Source organism: Bos mutus, chromosome 8 (genome assembly GCF_027580195.1).
Source record: "Bos mutus isolate GX-2022 chromosome 8, NWIPB_WYAK_1.1, whole genome shotgun sequence".
Classification (NCBI taxonomy): domain Eukaryota; kingdom Metazoa; phylum Chordata; class Mammalia; order Artiodactyla; family Bovidae; genus Bos; species Bos mutus.
The window spans coordinates 83,176,985-83,192,105 of record NC_091624.1 but is presented as its reverse complement, the minus strand read 5'-3'; the positions used below and the strand labels follow the sequence as shown (position 1 = coordinate 83,192,105).

General features: G+C 37.6%; 1 protein-coding gene across 3 annotated transcripts in view; it reads left to right on the top strand.

Annotated features, from left to right (window-relative positions):
* The window catches only part of TTC39B (tetratricopeptide repeat domain 39B), a 159,740-nt gene extending 145,316 nt beyond the window's left edge, over window positions 1-14,424 (top strand). For all 3 annotated transcript variants that reach the window (XM_070375919.1, XM_070375920.1, XM_070375918.1), the window contains 2 exons: window positions 729-845; window positions 3,861-14,424. In XM_070375919.1, the coding sequence (XP_070232020.1) occupies window positions 729-845; window positions 3,861-3,951 (208 nt within the window). In that variant the 3' untranslated portion in view covers window positions 3,952-14,424. The remainder of the gene's footprint in view (window positions 1-728; window positions 846-3,860) is intronic.
* The last annotated feature ends 697 nt before the right edge of the window (window positions 14,425-15,121 follow it).

Genomic DNA, 15,121 nt, shown 5'->3' with positions numbered 1-15,121 from the left:
TGGCTGAGACAGACCCAGGAGTACTTTGGCATCTTCAACACAATTAGAGTTCTGGTTTTGTTTTTGGTTTGAGAGTCTTCCTTATGTTCTTGTGAGCTGAGCTCTCCTTTTAAAGGGGTGTTGCTCTTATTTGTTTCAGCGCTTCTAGATATTGGGAAGTCAGATAATTTCCATAATACTGCTGTAAACGGAAGTGTCGGCCCCTTCTTTCTTGACATTTTGAAGCATTATAAGACAAACAGTGTAAAGAGAGTTAAACCTTGGTGAAAAACAAGTGGAGTCATTTTCTAAATGGAGTCACTTCTGAACATGTTCATGATCTTGTCCTTTCTAGGATAATGTCTACGTGAAAAGGCAGGAAACAATGTGCAGTGCTGGATTTAGACTAAGGGATAAAATGAGAGTGACAGAGGAAATCCCTGGTGCTCCAGTGGTTAGGACTTTGTGCTTCCACTGCAGGGCCATGAGTTAAATTTTCCCTGATTGGGGAACTAAGATCCTGTATGCCATAGAGTGAGACCAAAAAAAAAAAAGGAATATATTAAAAGCATACTGTTTATTGCCATGGTTTATTATATTCTTTAACTGTATAATGACAGCTTTTCTCTAGTAATAGACTTAGTGCTATACCTATTTTCATAAGAATGGGGAAAAATATATATGTTGAAAAAAGAATGATATGTTCTTTCTTCTGTTGAGATTTAATTACTTTTCATTCACTCTTTTAGTGAAAAGCTACTGAAGTATGACCACTACCTAGTGCCATTTACTCTGTTTGAATTGGCATTTTTGTATAAAAACCAAGGAGAAATTGACAAGGCCATAAAGGTCCTAGAAACTGCAAGGTAAGTGGTAACGGCAGCTTTCCTTGACTGCTATGGAGTCGGGAATATCAATACTATTTTTACAACAGCAATAACTTGATACACTTAAAAATGAACGTATTAATGAAAAATTATTCATTATATTACCTTTGCTAATTTATGCTTAATTTCTACTTGTGGCTTTTGTTAGAATTGTGCAATTTTCAAGCTTCTTAATGCCTGACCCTATGACTGTTTACAAATGTTGTGATTTGGGGGTACCTACAGGACAGATTTCTAACCTATTCTCTTCTGTATCAGGGGTCAGAAAACTTTTTCTGTAAAGGGCCAGTTAACACTTTTGGCTTTGTAGTAGAGGGTCTCCATTGTACGTACTCAGTAGTATTGAAAGTGGCCATAGAAGACAATATGTAAATAAATGAGTGTGCCCAGAGTTGGCCATAATTTTGGTTATAGTTTGCTGACCTTTGGTATATTCCACCATCTCTCTCATTTCATTAAAAAGCCTCCCATTTGAAGAAGCCCTTTGAATCTTCCTGACTCTTTCTTCTTTCTGGCTATTGTGGCAATTTCATAGCACTTTATCAATCCTGGTGGACAGTGGTGCTCAGATTTCCTTTGATCGTGGTTCATTTACTGGGGACACAAGTCCTGTGGTCTGCTTGCTTTGAACACTACTTGCAGTGGAGAAAGAATGCCATGATAGCTCTAGGTCATAACTAGCTTAATAACTCATTGGTTTGTTCATTTCCTTAAGTTTAGCAAGTATTCACTGAGTACCTATTATGTGCCAGACACTAGAGAAGGTTCTAGACAAACAACTGTGCATCAACAGGCAATGTTTCTGCTTCCTAAATTGTGGAGTATTGGTAAATACACAGATAAGAAAAATAGCAATGATTTATGCTTCATTGAGATTTATGATATGATACAAGGTACCTGGGTATTACTTTAGACTGTTAATTCTGAAAGGTTTCCTTGAGGAGGTGCTATGTAGCTGAGATTAGCATAATTAAAGCCAGTCCTGAGAAGATCTGTCACCAGAAGACTGGATGAGGAGCATTCCTGGCTGGGGATAGGAGGGGGAGGGTATCAAGATACTAGGTTGATAACGATGCTTTACTGAAATGGGGAATACTTAGAGGAGCAGGGTTGAAAAGAGGAAAAAAAAACATGTTTCTGTTTGGACTCTGTTATTTTGAGGTGCCTATAGGTATTCATATGGAGATGGTGAATTTACAGTCATTTATATGAGCATGTAGTTCAGTGTAAAGGTCAAGGCCAGTTGTAGATATTTGAATGTCACCAGGACAGAGACAGTGATATTTAAAACTGTGGTGGGGTCATTTGGGGATATAGCTAGAGGAGATCCAGCACAGAGCCTTGAGCTATGCAGTTATTTTAGAGATTAAATAGTAAGATTAAAGAAGTGGCCATGAGTTAGGATGACATCCTGGAGAGCCAAGTGAACAAAATGTTTCAAAAGAAGAGTGGGAGGCTGTGAAGATGGTTGCCAAGAGGTCAAGCAAGGTGAGACCAGAGAAGTGGCTGCTGAATTTGGCAGCATGAAGATCATCAGCAACTTGGACAAGTAAAGTGAGAAAGTGGAGTCAGCCATTCCACTTTTTTATTTTATTAACCTAGAGATATGAGAAAGTCACTTTTAAAGTTAGTTTCTTGAGAGTGAGTATGACTGCCATTTCAGCTAACGTTCATGTATCTTCAAATCTAGCCATTAGAAAATTTGGGACTAAAAGTACTGTTTCTAAGTATTTATCATGTGGACATATTTAGTGTTATCAAACGGTAAAGAATCCGCCTGCAATGCGGGAGTCTGGGGTTTGATACCTGGGTTCAGAAGATCTCCTGGAGAAGGAAATGGCTACCCACTCCAGTATTCTGGCCTAGAGAATTCCATGGACAGAGGAGCCTGGCAGGCTACAGTCCATGGGGTTGCAGAGAGTTGGACAAGACTGAGCAGCTTTCACTTTCAAGTAATACATAAGGCAAATATATAGCAATGAAAATAAAAGACCAGTAATTCACTGAGAAAGAGAAAGACCAGCAGTGATCAAAAAGTCAACACTAACTCAAGACAGTGCTAGTGATGTCAACATAGACAAACTTCCCAATAATTTCAAGACTGTTGATTATCTGCAGTTCTCCTTGTACAGTAGGAGCTTTGCAAAGCTGCCCAGGTTAATTAGGGAAATACTCAATTACATCCTTTGAAATTCTAGTAAGATGTTGGTTTAGCTTATGAATAATAACCCTTAGCAAGGTTACCAGTAAGTAACCTTTAGACCTGTATAACATAAAGGGCTGTAGAAAGAAGTGAATGCCACTGCAGAGAAAGATATAACTCTCCCATGGGCCAAGGTGGTGTGTGTGAGAGTAGAGCCCAAGATCCAAGCCACTCCATTTTTCTGAGTCTGAACAATTCTAGCAAAAAGAAGTCAGTGCGGATGATATAAGTGAAGTTTTAAAGTAATCTGTGAATTTCTAATTCCCCTCCTGACATTGTCACATTGTAATTATTGACTAAACCATTGACATTTGCCTGTGAGAATTGGAGTAAGTAATTTTGTTGTCAGTGTTCTTTCATGAGTGTGTGTGTGTGTGTGTGTATGTATTTAACTTAAATTTTTTTTTGAGGGGGTGAATGATCATATTCACCTTGTTTATACGAGGTTGCCTAAAATTTCCAGTTTAGAAAAGGAGATCAGCTATTTAAAAATAGTTCACAAATTTTTTTAAGTCCTCAGCATAACCTTCTTGCTGTTTGGGAGAAGTACAAACCTTGCTATTCAAAGTAGGATTTTTAGACCACCACCTGGAAACTTCTAGAAATACAGAATATTGTCATCCCCCCCTCCACCCAGGAACAGAATCTGCATTTTAACAAAATCCACTGTTATGCATAGTGATGTTTGAGAGTAAATAAAGAATGAAGGTGAGAAGAAGGAGAGGAGGGTGGTGGTACCCTGGTTTATAAAGGAATTTTGACATTAAAATTTTATTGTTTTCTGTCTTTAGAAATAACTACAAAGATTACTCGCTGGAGTCAAGACTACACTTCAGAATTCAGGCAGCTCTTCACCTCTGGAAAAAATCGTCTTCAGATTGATCAGAACATGAAGGATGGACTTTTCTCTCAATTCATACCGGCGTATACTATAGATTAGGCCTTGTATTAAAGTGGAAAAATGATCTTGTGAATGAGAGACAAAAAACTAATTTTACTGTCAATATTTTCTATAATTTGTGTGGTTTATTCTTGGTCTACTTAAGTGTTTTTTTTTTTCTCTATAGAATGATGATCAGTAATATCTTGAAAACTCTTATATTTTGCATCTTCAAAAGGAATTTCAAATTAATTAGAATTGGAGAGTGAAGAAGTCTTTTAAAGGACTCACAGGTACAATAAAGTCTAAATAGATTATTTATTTTTTTAAATGTGGAAATGAATATCATGTAGGTAGTAAATGGCTTATAACCTGAGCCATATTTAGATTTGTTGGGCAGTTAAACTTCAGAGATAGTTTGTTGCCTAGAATTTAAGTTTCAGAAAGAAAATAAGAAAAACCTACATTCAAAATAGCTTAATCTTTTTCAGAAAACTCCTGAAAAAGACAAGTAATGGGTGTGAACAGGACAGGGAACGTAGGTAATTGGTTGAAAGACCTGTATCTAGAAAAGATGAGATGTTATTATTTTTTATTCTTCATGTAAGTTAAAGGTGGTGGCATTTTTGAGAGACTGTCCTGTTTTTGAATGTACTTAAGTCTATCATCATATAACAAAACTCAGAAAACTCCATGTATCTAAAGGGAAAATTTATATTTTGGATTATTCTCAACCTTATCCATGAGAGCTAAAAAATATACATTGATTATTTTTCTTATAAAGTTCCTGCTGCTTTAAATGATATCAATAATTTTTACACTCATAATGTTGGTGTGAGGTCTAGTTTTCTAATCTTCCTAGCACTGTGATGTTTCCTTGTAAATATCTGGACTGTGCTTAGTCCTTTAATTTGCAGACACAATCAGGGCATAGAGTGGAAGAGAGCCTGACTGTATGGTGCTGGCTCTGCTGTCAGCAGTTACCAGGGTGACCTTTAGGGAGTTTTGGGCTCTCTCCGTCACCGTATTTTCCTCATCTGTGAAATGGAAAAAGAACAGATGACTTCCAAGGTCTCTTTCAGTTTTATAATTGTAGGTCTGTGTCTTAGGTATTTATTTTCAGCAACCGATGTTAAAATGTTTAATCCAAACCATTCCCACTTGGTGTGCGTGTTATTTTACAATCACCACTGCCTCCAGCCCCACACCCCCACCCCAGCTCTCCAATATGTATATACAGCGGCTCAGGACAAGATTGCATACAGAGTGACAAAAAACGATTTATGAATTGATGAATCAGGATTTTGTCTTATTTTTGTTAGGACGAATACCTTGTCCTGGAAGCCTCTGCAGTTGAACAAAAACAGCCCCTGACTGGCAGTCAGGAGCCCTGCTCTGTTAGTTAATAGTTCCTCAACACGGAACAAGTCATCAGCCCTTTCTAGGACTCAGTTGCCCCAGTGGAGATAGCAACACAGAGCTTGGTGTTTGTGAGGGCTCAGTGGAATGATGTGCGTGATAGCTTTTTTGGTAAATTGAAAGGCTTTGTGAATACGAGTTGTAATAGTTACGATTTTTATGTACAGATTACAGTATCAAAACTAAAGTATTGGCTGAGTCTGTGGTCTCTGATGTAAAATGAAAGAAGCGTGGAGATTCAAACAAATTTGGATTTATTCAGTGTTTAGCACTGACATGAGCTCACATTGTGAATTTGCGCCTTGATGTTTATTTCCTATTATAAGAGCCTCTGGGCTTCCCAGGTGGCCCTAGCGGTAAAGAACCCACCTGCCAATGCAGGAGACGTAAGAGACGTGGATTCGATCTGTGGGTTGGGAAGATCCCTGGAGGAGGGCTTGGCAACCCAGCTCCAGTATTTCTTGCCTGGAGAATCCCATGGACAGAGGAGCCTGGCGGGCTACAGTCCATAGGGTCGCAAAGAATTGGACATGACAGAAATGACTTCACACACATGCACACACGCCTAAAAGCCTGTATCCAGCAGGTATTTGATCTTATTTTCTTCACCGTACTAATTCTTGGCCAATACCGAGGATGTATTTCCAATGGAAAATGATGAATTCAACTATAGTTAGAGTACCACCCTTTCAGATAATATAGGTGGTAGATTTCCTCACATGCTATTAATATGAATTATAAAACTTTACGTGAGGACCAGACAAAAGAGGAAATAAATTAACTGCCATTACAATTAGTAGTGGAAAATCTGTTGAACAATTTCTTTAAATATTACTTGGGAAAAAAGTTTCCAAATTCCTTAGAAGAGCTTTGGTAGCATTAATTTTTTTTAATTAAAAAAAAATCTCTTATTGCTTTTGTGAGAAGCTATGAGTCAAAGCAAAAGTAAGTTAAAAAAAATGCTGTTTCTGATGTAAAATGGAAATGGTTTAAGTTATTGGAGGTTATTTTTGTTTTAACTCAGCATTACCAGAACAAATATAAAGAATTCATATCTCCAATTAAGATTTTTCCTTTGTTATTTGTTCTTATTATATTTGTATTTTTATTTCCTATCTGCTAACCTATCCAATAGATTTTTAAATGTTGTAGTGTCATTAATGCTACAAATATTCATCTGTTTCCTGCCATGTTCAAGATACCATGGCAGTACTAGTTTCCTGTGACCTCTGCTAATACTGCATTTATAGAGTTATTTTGTGACTCAGGGTGTTCTGTGAAGAATGAGTCCTGAAGTGACAATATTTTATCTGCTGTTTTAAGGGGCATTTGTAAGGAGGTTGGGCTGCCAATGTGTCTGACGGTGCAATTTGTGTAATTCTTGGTATAATTGCCTTAAAATTTTTTGTTTTTTTAAATGCAAAGCCAGAGATTGGCTTTATGTAAATTTAAGATCCTTGCCTGGAGAATCCCAGGGACGGGGGAGCCTGGTGAGCTGCTGTCTATGGGGTGGCACAGAGTCGGACACGACTGAAGCGACTTAGCAGCAGCAGCAGCAAACTTCAGATCCCTTGGAGAAGGGAATGGCTACCCACTCCAATATCCTTGCCTAGAGAATTCCATGGACAGAAGAACCTGGTGGGCTGTAATACAGTCCACGGGGTTGCAAAGAGTCAGACATGACTCAGCAACTAACAAACACAAACTTAAGACTTGAATAGATTAGCCTTTGTAATTTTGGTGGCAAGGAAAGCATGATTTCTGCTTGACAATGGAAGATCAACTGTATCAGCTCTTATATGAACATATGTTTTAATATTTCTTTGCTTCTTCTGGGTATAAGAAGGTCTCAAGTTATATAAGAAAAGGAGGTTCACTGATTCTTTGTCTCTACTACAAGTGCATAGAAGCTGTGGGTGAATTCCAGATTAATCAGTGTCAAAGATTATTAATGATCGAAACAATACAAGAGTATAACCATCTATTTTGCAAAGGAGTTTAGCAGAGTTATGTGATGATCATTCCTACCTGACCTGGAAGCTTATGGTTTGAGCTTTGAGGTCACTGTGAGTCTTTGTTCAGATTCAAATCAGTGGGATTGTGTAAAGAACAAGTTACCACCTTTCAAAGAAAAGTAAGTGTTTTCTCTTTTGAAGCTACTTTTAGAGGCAGTTACATTGTGATAGGCCCTAATAGCTGCTGCTGTTAATATTCATCATGATTTCATTTCTCATCTATTCTTTAAACCGAGTCTGTTGATGTTTCTGAATAGAGATTTTTCTTCATTTGAACTTTAAAAGTAATTTCGAAAAGATCTTTATAGTCAACTGAAAAAATTTCTGTCATTCTGATTAATTCTTCATTAATTTTTTTTGTATTTCTGTTTTTTCTTACTTAATCCGTATTTGTAAATCATAAATTCAAATACATTTAGTTAAAATAATGAAGACTCCAGTGACTATTCTGATGCCCTAAGAGTTTGTGATTCATAGGGCATGGAATGGATCTCAGAAAATGTAACCTCCCTACCCTCTCAACACTCTTGTTTCTCCTTCAGTCCTGCTCTCCAGTTATGGTAGCCACTGGCCACATGTCACCATAGAGCACTTGGAACTTGGCACATGTTGGGATGATGCTGAGAGTCAGGGAGCATTCATTTATACATACTTTCCCCTGTCATGCTTCCTGGGGTTCTGACTTATACCTGCTGCCTGCTGTGATCACCTTAAATCACCTGTCATGGTTCAAATATGTATCTGTGAGGTTTGCTTTTTCTGTTTTAAGTTCCCATAAACCTTCATTTCATTATATTTCATCTGCAGATAGTCATCGATCATTGGCCTGTTTGAACATTATTATTCTCTCCCTTCCTCAGTTCCTTATATACTAGACTGAGAGATTTTATTTTTAGGATTATTAGCTTAATCTGACTTTATAGACATTCCTTATTTTTTGAGATGTAACAGCACAAACTCTTAGTTTGTAGACGAAGAGACTCTCACTTTTAAGATGTTAGATTATATGATTAAAATATTTTCTAGGATTAACATTATTCTGAAGATTTGGGTGACCCACTTCAATCTCCTTATATTATTAGTGTTTCAATATCGACTCAACTAGGCTAATATTCTCCTTTAAAAATTTTAGGTACTAGTTACCCATTTAGAGAATAATTTGGCAAATAGTTTATTTAAAGATGTGTATTTGTCTTTTGCTGCTTATTATGTTTAATATGTGTATGATACCTAAGTGATATGCATACATGTAATTGACATATTTTAAAGCTCTTTAGACATTTCCTATGGGGCTTCCTTGGTGACTCAGTGGCAAAGAATCCACCTGCCAATGGGAAGGCCCCCTGGAGAAGGAAATGGCAACCCACTCCAGTAGGAAATCCCATGGATAGAGGAGCCTGGTAAACTGCAGTCCATGAGGTCACAAAGAGTCGGACATGACTTAGTGACTAAACATTTCTTGGTCAGATACATAAATAGGCAGATAGAAAACAGCTTCAGTTCAGTTCAGTCCAGTCACTCAGTCGTGTCTGACTCTTTGCAACCCCATGAATTGTACCACGCCAGGCCTCCCTGTCCATCACCAACTCCCAGAGTTCACTCAGACTCACGTCCATTGAGTCAGTGATGCCATCCAGCCATCTCATCCTCTGTCATCCCCTTCTCCTGCCCCCAATCCCTCCCAGCATCAGAGTCTTTTCCAATAAGTCAACTCTTTGCATGAGGTTGTAAAAGTACTGGAGTTTCAGCTTTAGCATCATTCCTTCCAAAGAAATCCCAGGGCTGATCTCCTTCAGAATGGACTGGTTGGATCTCCTTGCCATCCAAGGGACTCTCAAGAGTCTTCTCCAACACCACAGTTTAAAAGCATCAAGTCTTCAGCACTCAGCCTTCCTCACAGTCCAACTCTCACATCCATACATGACCACAGGAAAAACCATAGCCTTGACTAGATGGACCTTTGTTGGCAAAGAAAACAGCTTACAAATATTAAATAGATAATATTATTCTATACTGTTCTTTCAGAAGGAGTACAGGGTTTTCTCCCATTTTCCATTCCCCTAGACCAATTATTTACATATTTTTTCTTTATATTATTAGATTGCTTGTTGTAAAATCCTGTTTCTGCTCCTCATTGTTGGTAGTTTTGTCTTTTAAACATCCCTTAGATTTAGTTACTTTAGAATGTTGAAGTGTAATGAAAAGGACACACCAGAATTTAGCTTGAGGAGTAATAACTTCTGTGTTGAGTGTTAGCTGTTTGACCTTGATGTTAAAGTCCATTCCAGTCTGTTTATAATTTTGTAACCACAAAAAGAAATGATACAGGGGCTATGTAGTAGATTGAGAAGGCTGAGCAGGTTCTTGGCCTGATCTATCCCATAGGACAGTGTGGATCTAGCTTCACAGGAAGTCCAACCTTCATTCTGTCCAGTTTACAGATGTGTCAATGTAGTAATACTATAACACGACTCTGCGTGGAAGAAATTAAAGCAGCCACCTCACTGTATTTCACTAATAAAGAGAGTATACCAGTGCCTACAGATTAGATATTTCATAGGAAAACTAAAGGTACTTTAATACCTTCATTAAGTAAAACCTCATTGCATATTAATATATAATGTACCTTATATGTTAATCCAGTAGTTCTTAGACACACGTAATTTAAATGATGAATATAAGGGATGCTGGTATATCCCAGTGGGAGCTTTTGTTTTACTGCTACTTAATATTTTTTTTAATAAATTAGTTTTAAGTTTTTAGTTTGTGTTACATCATTTAGGGGAAAAAAAGTTAGTCTCAGTGTAACAGAACTGAAACCAGAGAAACCAGATAAAATGAACATGTTAAAGAATATTGCTTATTTCAGTTTTAAAGGAATTGCATTATTTTGAAGTGCTGGAAGGTCTTCCTCATTTCAAGGGAAGACTCTCCCTGCTTTAGAGTCATGCATTTTAATTCATTCTTGTCTATTGGAGCCAAGTGTCCAGGTGGCAACTTTGGGTATAGTAAAAAAGTTTAAATAGTTTTTGTTAGTTCACTTTTTTTCTTGAAGTGATTTTTTTCTTCATAGTGGACAAATGTTTCCTATATAGTGCTTTAAGAAAGTAATTTACACATAAAGAGAGATTATGGTAAACATTATAAATCTTAGGCTATTACTTTAATGGCTTCCAAAGACAGTACCACTGGGTTCTGTGTAACTAAGATTTGTGGAAGGAGAACACATGTGTTTCACTGTTACGTGCTATCCAGAAAAATTACTTAATTCTCAACAGTGTATTGCATTCTCGTGTTATGTTAGGGGAGAATTTTATAGCTAAGTAGTTTATTTAAAAATATTTTCTTCCTTTGCTAACTGCCAACATCCGAACACCTGAATGAATACCAGCAGATTCATTTGTATACTAGTGTTTTAAAATATTTATTTGCAGATGTTTATAGAACTCTTGAATTTTTTGATGTAAGTTGCTGAATCATATGTAAAAGCAAAATATATATTTAATAAGTGAGAGGTATTATTTTATTACTGAGGCTTATTTCCAAAGCAAATTTATTTTGTAGGTACTTCACTTGGAAAATTTTGCTTTGACTTAAAATGCACAAACAAATCTGTCTAGAGATCTGGTCACCAAAAACCTTCATGTTACCTTGACATGTAGGGGGATTTTAATTACAGGCCATAGCGTTTTTGCAAATCACTGTTGGTTTCCTGTTGAATCATCAAACCTACCTGTACGTACCTTAAAATGTAATGTTTTATTAGTAAACATTTTCAGCATTTTACCTCACTTTTTCTCTTCTCATTACATTTGAACTTAAATCCTGTCTTCCCCATTCCCTGTGGTCACAGTTTTACAGAGCAAAATATGTTTAGAAATGGAAGGTGTGACTTCTAGGTAAGAGGAATGTGTTTAGTAGCATCCATCTGCTGATCAAGTAGGCATTGGATCTGGCATTAGAAAGTGAAATGGCTTGTAGGTATAAAAGCATTTTATCAGTATAAGTCAAGAAGAAAGAAGAAAACTGAACTTCTGATGTTTTTAATATCAAAACTGTGTTCCAAAATGGGTGTTCATTTGCTGATTTTGTGTAATGTTATCATCTATGATGTGTAAGCTCATGCTGATGTGAGATATAAATTTTCAACATGAAGACATCAGTTCTTGTAGCCTATATTTAACATTAAGACATTTTTGAAAACAAATATCATCTTAGAAACTGTATTTTTAAGTGCAAATAAACCAGCCCATCTTGAAAGTCAGTGTTTTATTTTTCATTCCTTAGTATTTATAGAATACTCTGCATTATTAGATGTGTGTTTAAGTTGCTGGATACTCTTGGAATTTTTTATTTTCATATTGATTTACTGGTTTACCTACAATGTGCAATTGAATTATTATTTAAATAAATTACACTTGATAGAATTAAAGTCTTCTGGTTGGTCTACATGTGAAAGATGTACACAGCACCTGTTTTGCTGATATTTAATTGTAGTGTGATGTACACTTGAATGTTTGTTTCTTGGTAAGATGGTTTTATTTATAGCTGATTTATAGTATTACATGAGTTTCAGGTGTACAGCATGGTGATTCAGAATTTTAAAGGTTATACTCCATTTATAGTTATTATAAAATATTGGCTATATTCCTTGTGCTGCATAATATATCCTTGCAGTTTATTTTATATATAATAGTTTGTATCTTTCAATCTCCTATCCCTATCTTGCCCCCGCCCCGCTTCCTTTTCCCCACTGGTAACTATTAGTTTGTTCTCTGTATCTGTGAATCTGTTTCTTTATATTCACTAGTTTGTAGTATTCTTTAGATTCCATATATAAGTAATGTCATATAGTATTTGTCTTTCTCTTTCTGACATATTTCACCAAGCATAATACTCTCCAAGTCGATCCATGTTTACAAATGGCAAGAATTTATTTTTTATGGCTGAGTAGTATTCCATTATTCCATCTTGTGTGTGTGTGTGTACACATCTTCTATATCTGTTTATCAGTTTTTGGACACTTGCTTCCATGTCTTGATTGTTGTAAATAATGCTGCTATGAACATTGGGGTGCATGTATCTTGTTGAATTAGTGTTTTAATTTTCTTTGGATATATACCCAGGAGTGTAGTCGCTGGGTCATATGGTAGTTTTATTTTTATTTTTTTGAGGAATCTTCAAACTTTTCCACAGTGGCTACACCAATTTACATTCCCACCAACAATGTAAGGAGGGTTTGCTTTTCTCCACATTCTTGCTAACATTTATTTGTGTTCATTTTGATGATAGTCATTCAGACAGGTGTGACATGGTATCTCTTTTTGGTTTTGATTTGCATTTCCCTGATGACTAGAAGTGTTGAGCATCCTGGTAAGACTTTAAAAAAAAGTCTTGCTTTGTTCTTGGCTGAGCAATGAGCATGCAGTAGTAAATGGATGATACAGTTATCTTGAAGGGGGGATTGCCTTCTCATTCATCTTTTTATAATCTGTTTCGTAGTGCAGAGATTTAGGTCAGCTGCTAGTATGTCCAATTTAAGGAGGAATCTTTAGCATTTGTGTTTCACAGTAGAAAAAAATTGATCTCTGGAAATCAGAAGGTCTGTATTTGAGACTGAACTTATCTGGGAAGTGACATGTGATCTCCTCCTCAACAACTGAACTTCTCTGAATGTTGCTTAACACCTCTGTAAAAAGGGGTTGATTCCACTGCCTCATTCAGCTCTAGGGAGGATCAGAGGAGGAGGTAGGTGAGAACCAGGGCTAATTCAGCATCAAATGGCTACTTCTATTCCTCTGGTTGAGTTAGTGAGTGAAAGTGAAGTTGCTCAGTCGTGTCCGACTTTTTGTGACCCCATGGATTGTAGCCTACCAGGCTCCTCCGTCCATGAGATTTTCCAGGCAAGAATACTGGAGTGGATTGCCATTTCCTTCTCCAGGAGATCTTCCCGACCCAGGAATTGAACCCGGGTCTCCCACATTGTAGGCAGACGCTTTACCGTCTGAGCCACCAGGAAAGTCCCAGATGAGTTAGAGCAAGCTAAAATCTGTCACAAACCAGGTGTTCCTGCCAGAGGGTGGTTTTTCCTGTCATGATTCAGCAACCCAGGTTCTTTCAGTCCTGTGGCTCTGCCGTCTTCTATGCATGGCTGCCAAGATCACTTTCTTCTTTAGCATCAAGCTGCCAAAGGGGAAGAAGTATGGAGGGTGGTATGAGGGGCTTGGTGCCTATCATCTTCTGCATGTTCTTATTCCATTGGCTAGAGCTCAGTCAGCTTGGCTTACCTAATGACAAGAGAGGCAGAGAAATGTGATCTAGCTGTGGGCTCACAGACAAGGGGAAGTGGTGTGTGGGAAGCAGTTAGCCTGTCTCTGCCACATCCCCATTTAGGCTGTATCCACCATGGTTTTCCCAATGTGTCCTTGTTTTCATGTCGGTCTTTTGGTTTTTGGTATGAGCAGTTTGATGGGTTTGGGGACGCGTTAGTTACAGCTCTTTGGGTTGAAAGTAAAGAAATCAACTTGAGCTACTTAGGGTAAAAACAAAAACTTGAGATGTAATATATCTAGATCAGATAAAGGGGGTCTCGTGGAACCTAGGGGAAGGAATATGGAAAATCCTCAGGAAGTATTTGAATTCAAATTAGAATAGCTTTAGAGTCTGTTTTTTTTTTTTTTTTTCCGTCTTATCTGGTCATCAACTTCCTTTTCAGAAGATGAACCTCTCTTTGTGGTTCACAGGCTACATGATGGGAGGGAGATGTCCATAACAAAGGATTGTTTTTCCCTCGTGCTCCATCTCTATTCCAGGTCAGTGAAGGATCCACCCCACATTGTCCTCATCCAAGGCCCTGAGCTATTGAAATCTTTGCCTTCTGGTGTAAGAGGGGAAGGGAGCATGGTATATAAGAAGTGGTTCTAGGGCATTGATTGTGTGGTGACAGATGGTATCTAGACTTAAGGTGGAGATCATTTTGTAGTGTATACAAAGATTGAATTGTTATGTTGTACACTTAACATTAATATAATGTTATGTACTATCTTTACCTCAATAAAAAATAATGCCTCTACCTGGAATTTTGAACATATTTCACGTTCAAAGCAAATCACAGAGCTTTACCTAACTTCAGCAGGGTGGGAAAGTGCAGTCCTATATTGTGCTTGGAAGGAGAAATATCAGAAATAGTTGTAGTAACCACCGTGGTGTAGATACTTGGTTCACTCTCCTTCCTGCACACAAAATAAACTCATTTCTGCCCCAAGGGAGATAAGCCCGTCCAGTTGTGGCATATTCATGACGTGCTCTGTGGTTTCTTTCTTTCAAATCCAGATGCGCCTCTGACTCATCTGGGGACCATGAACTAAAAACTTATTTGCCCTCTACGCACAATTTATATACTGGTTGAATAGAGGCAGGATCATCGCAATAAACACTGCCATTCTGAAAATGAAAAGCAGAGTGTGGGAAACACAAAGCAAACACTGTCACAGTTCTAAAATCCCGTCTTTTGAGGCTCCTACCTTGGGAATGGAGGTGCTTCTTGATTAACCTTGATCCTGTTTCCTGAGAGGAGGGCCCTCATCCATGGTTCTCTGGAGCATCTGCCTTCACCTTCTGAGAGATGATCGTTGTCCATAATTTTTTGGCCACATCTGAAGTGACCATCAGGGGAAATTGTCCTCCTTAGGAACCAAGCAAATTTCTCAACCCTTTCCTGCCCCATGTTGGGACTAAA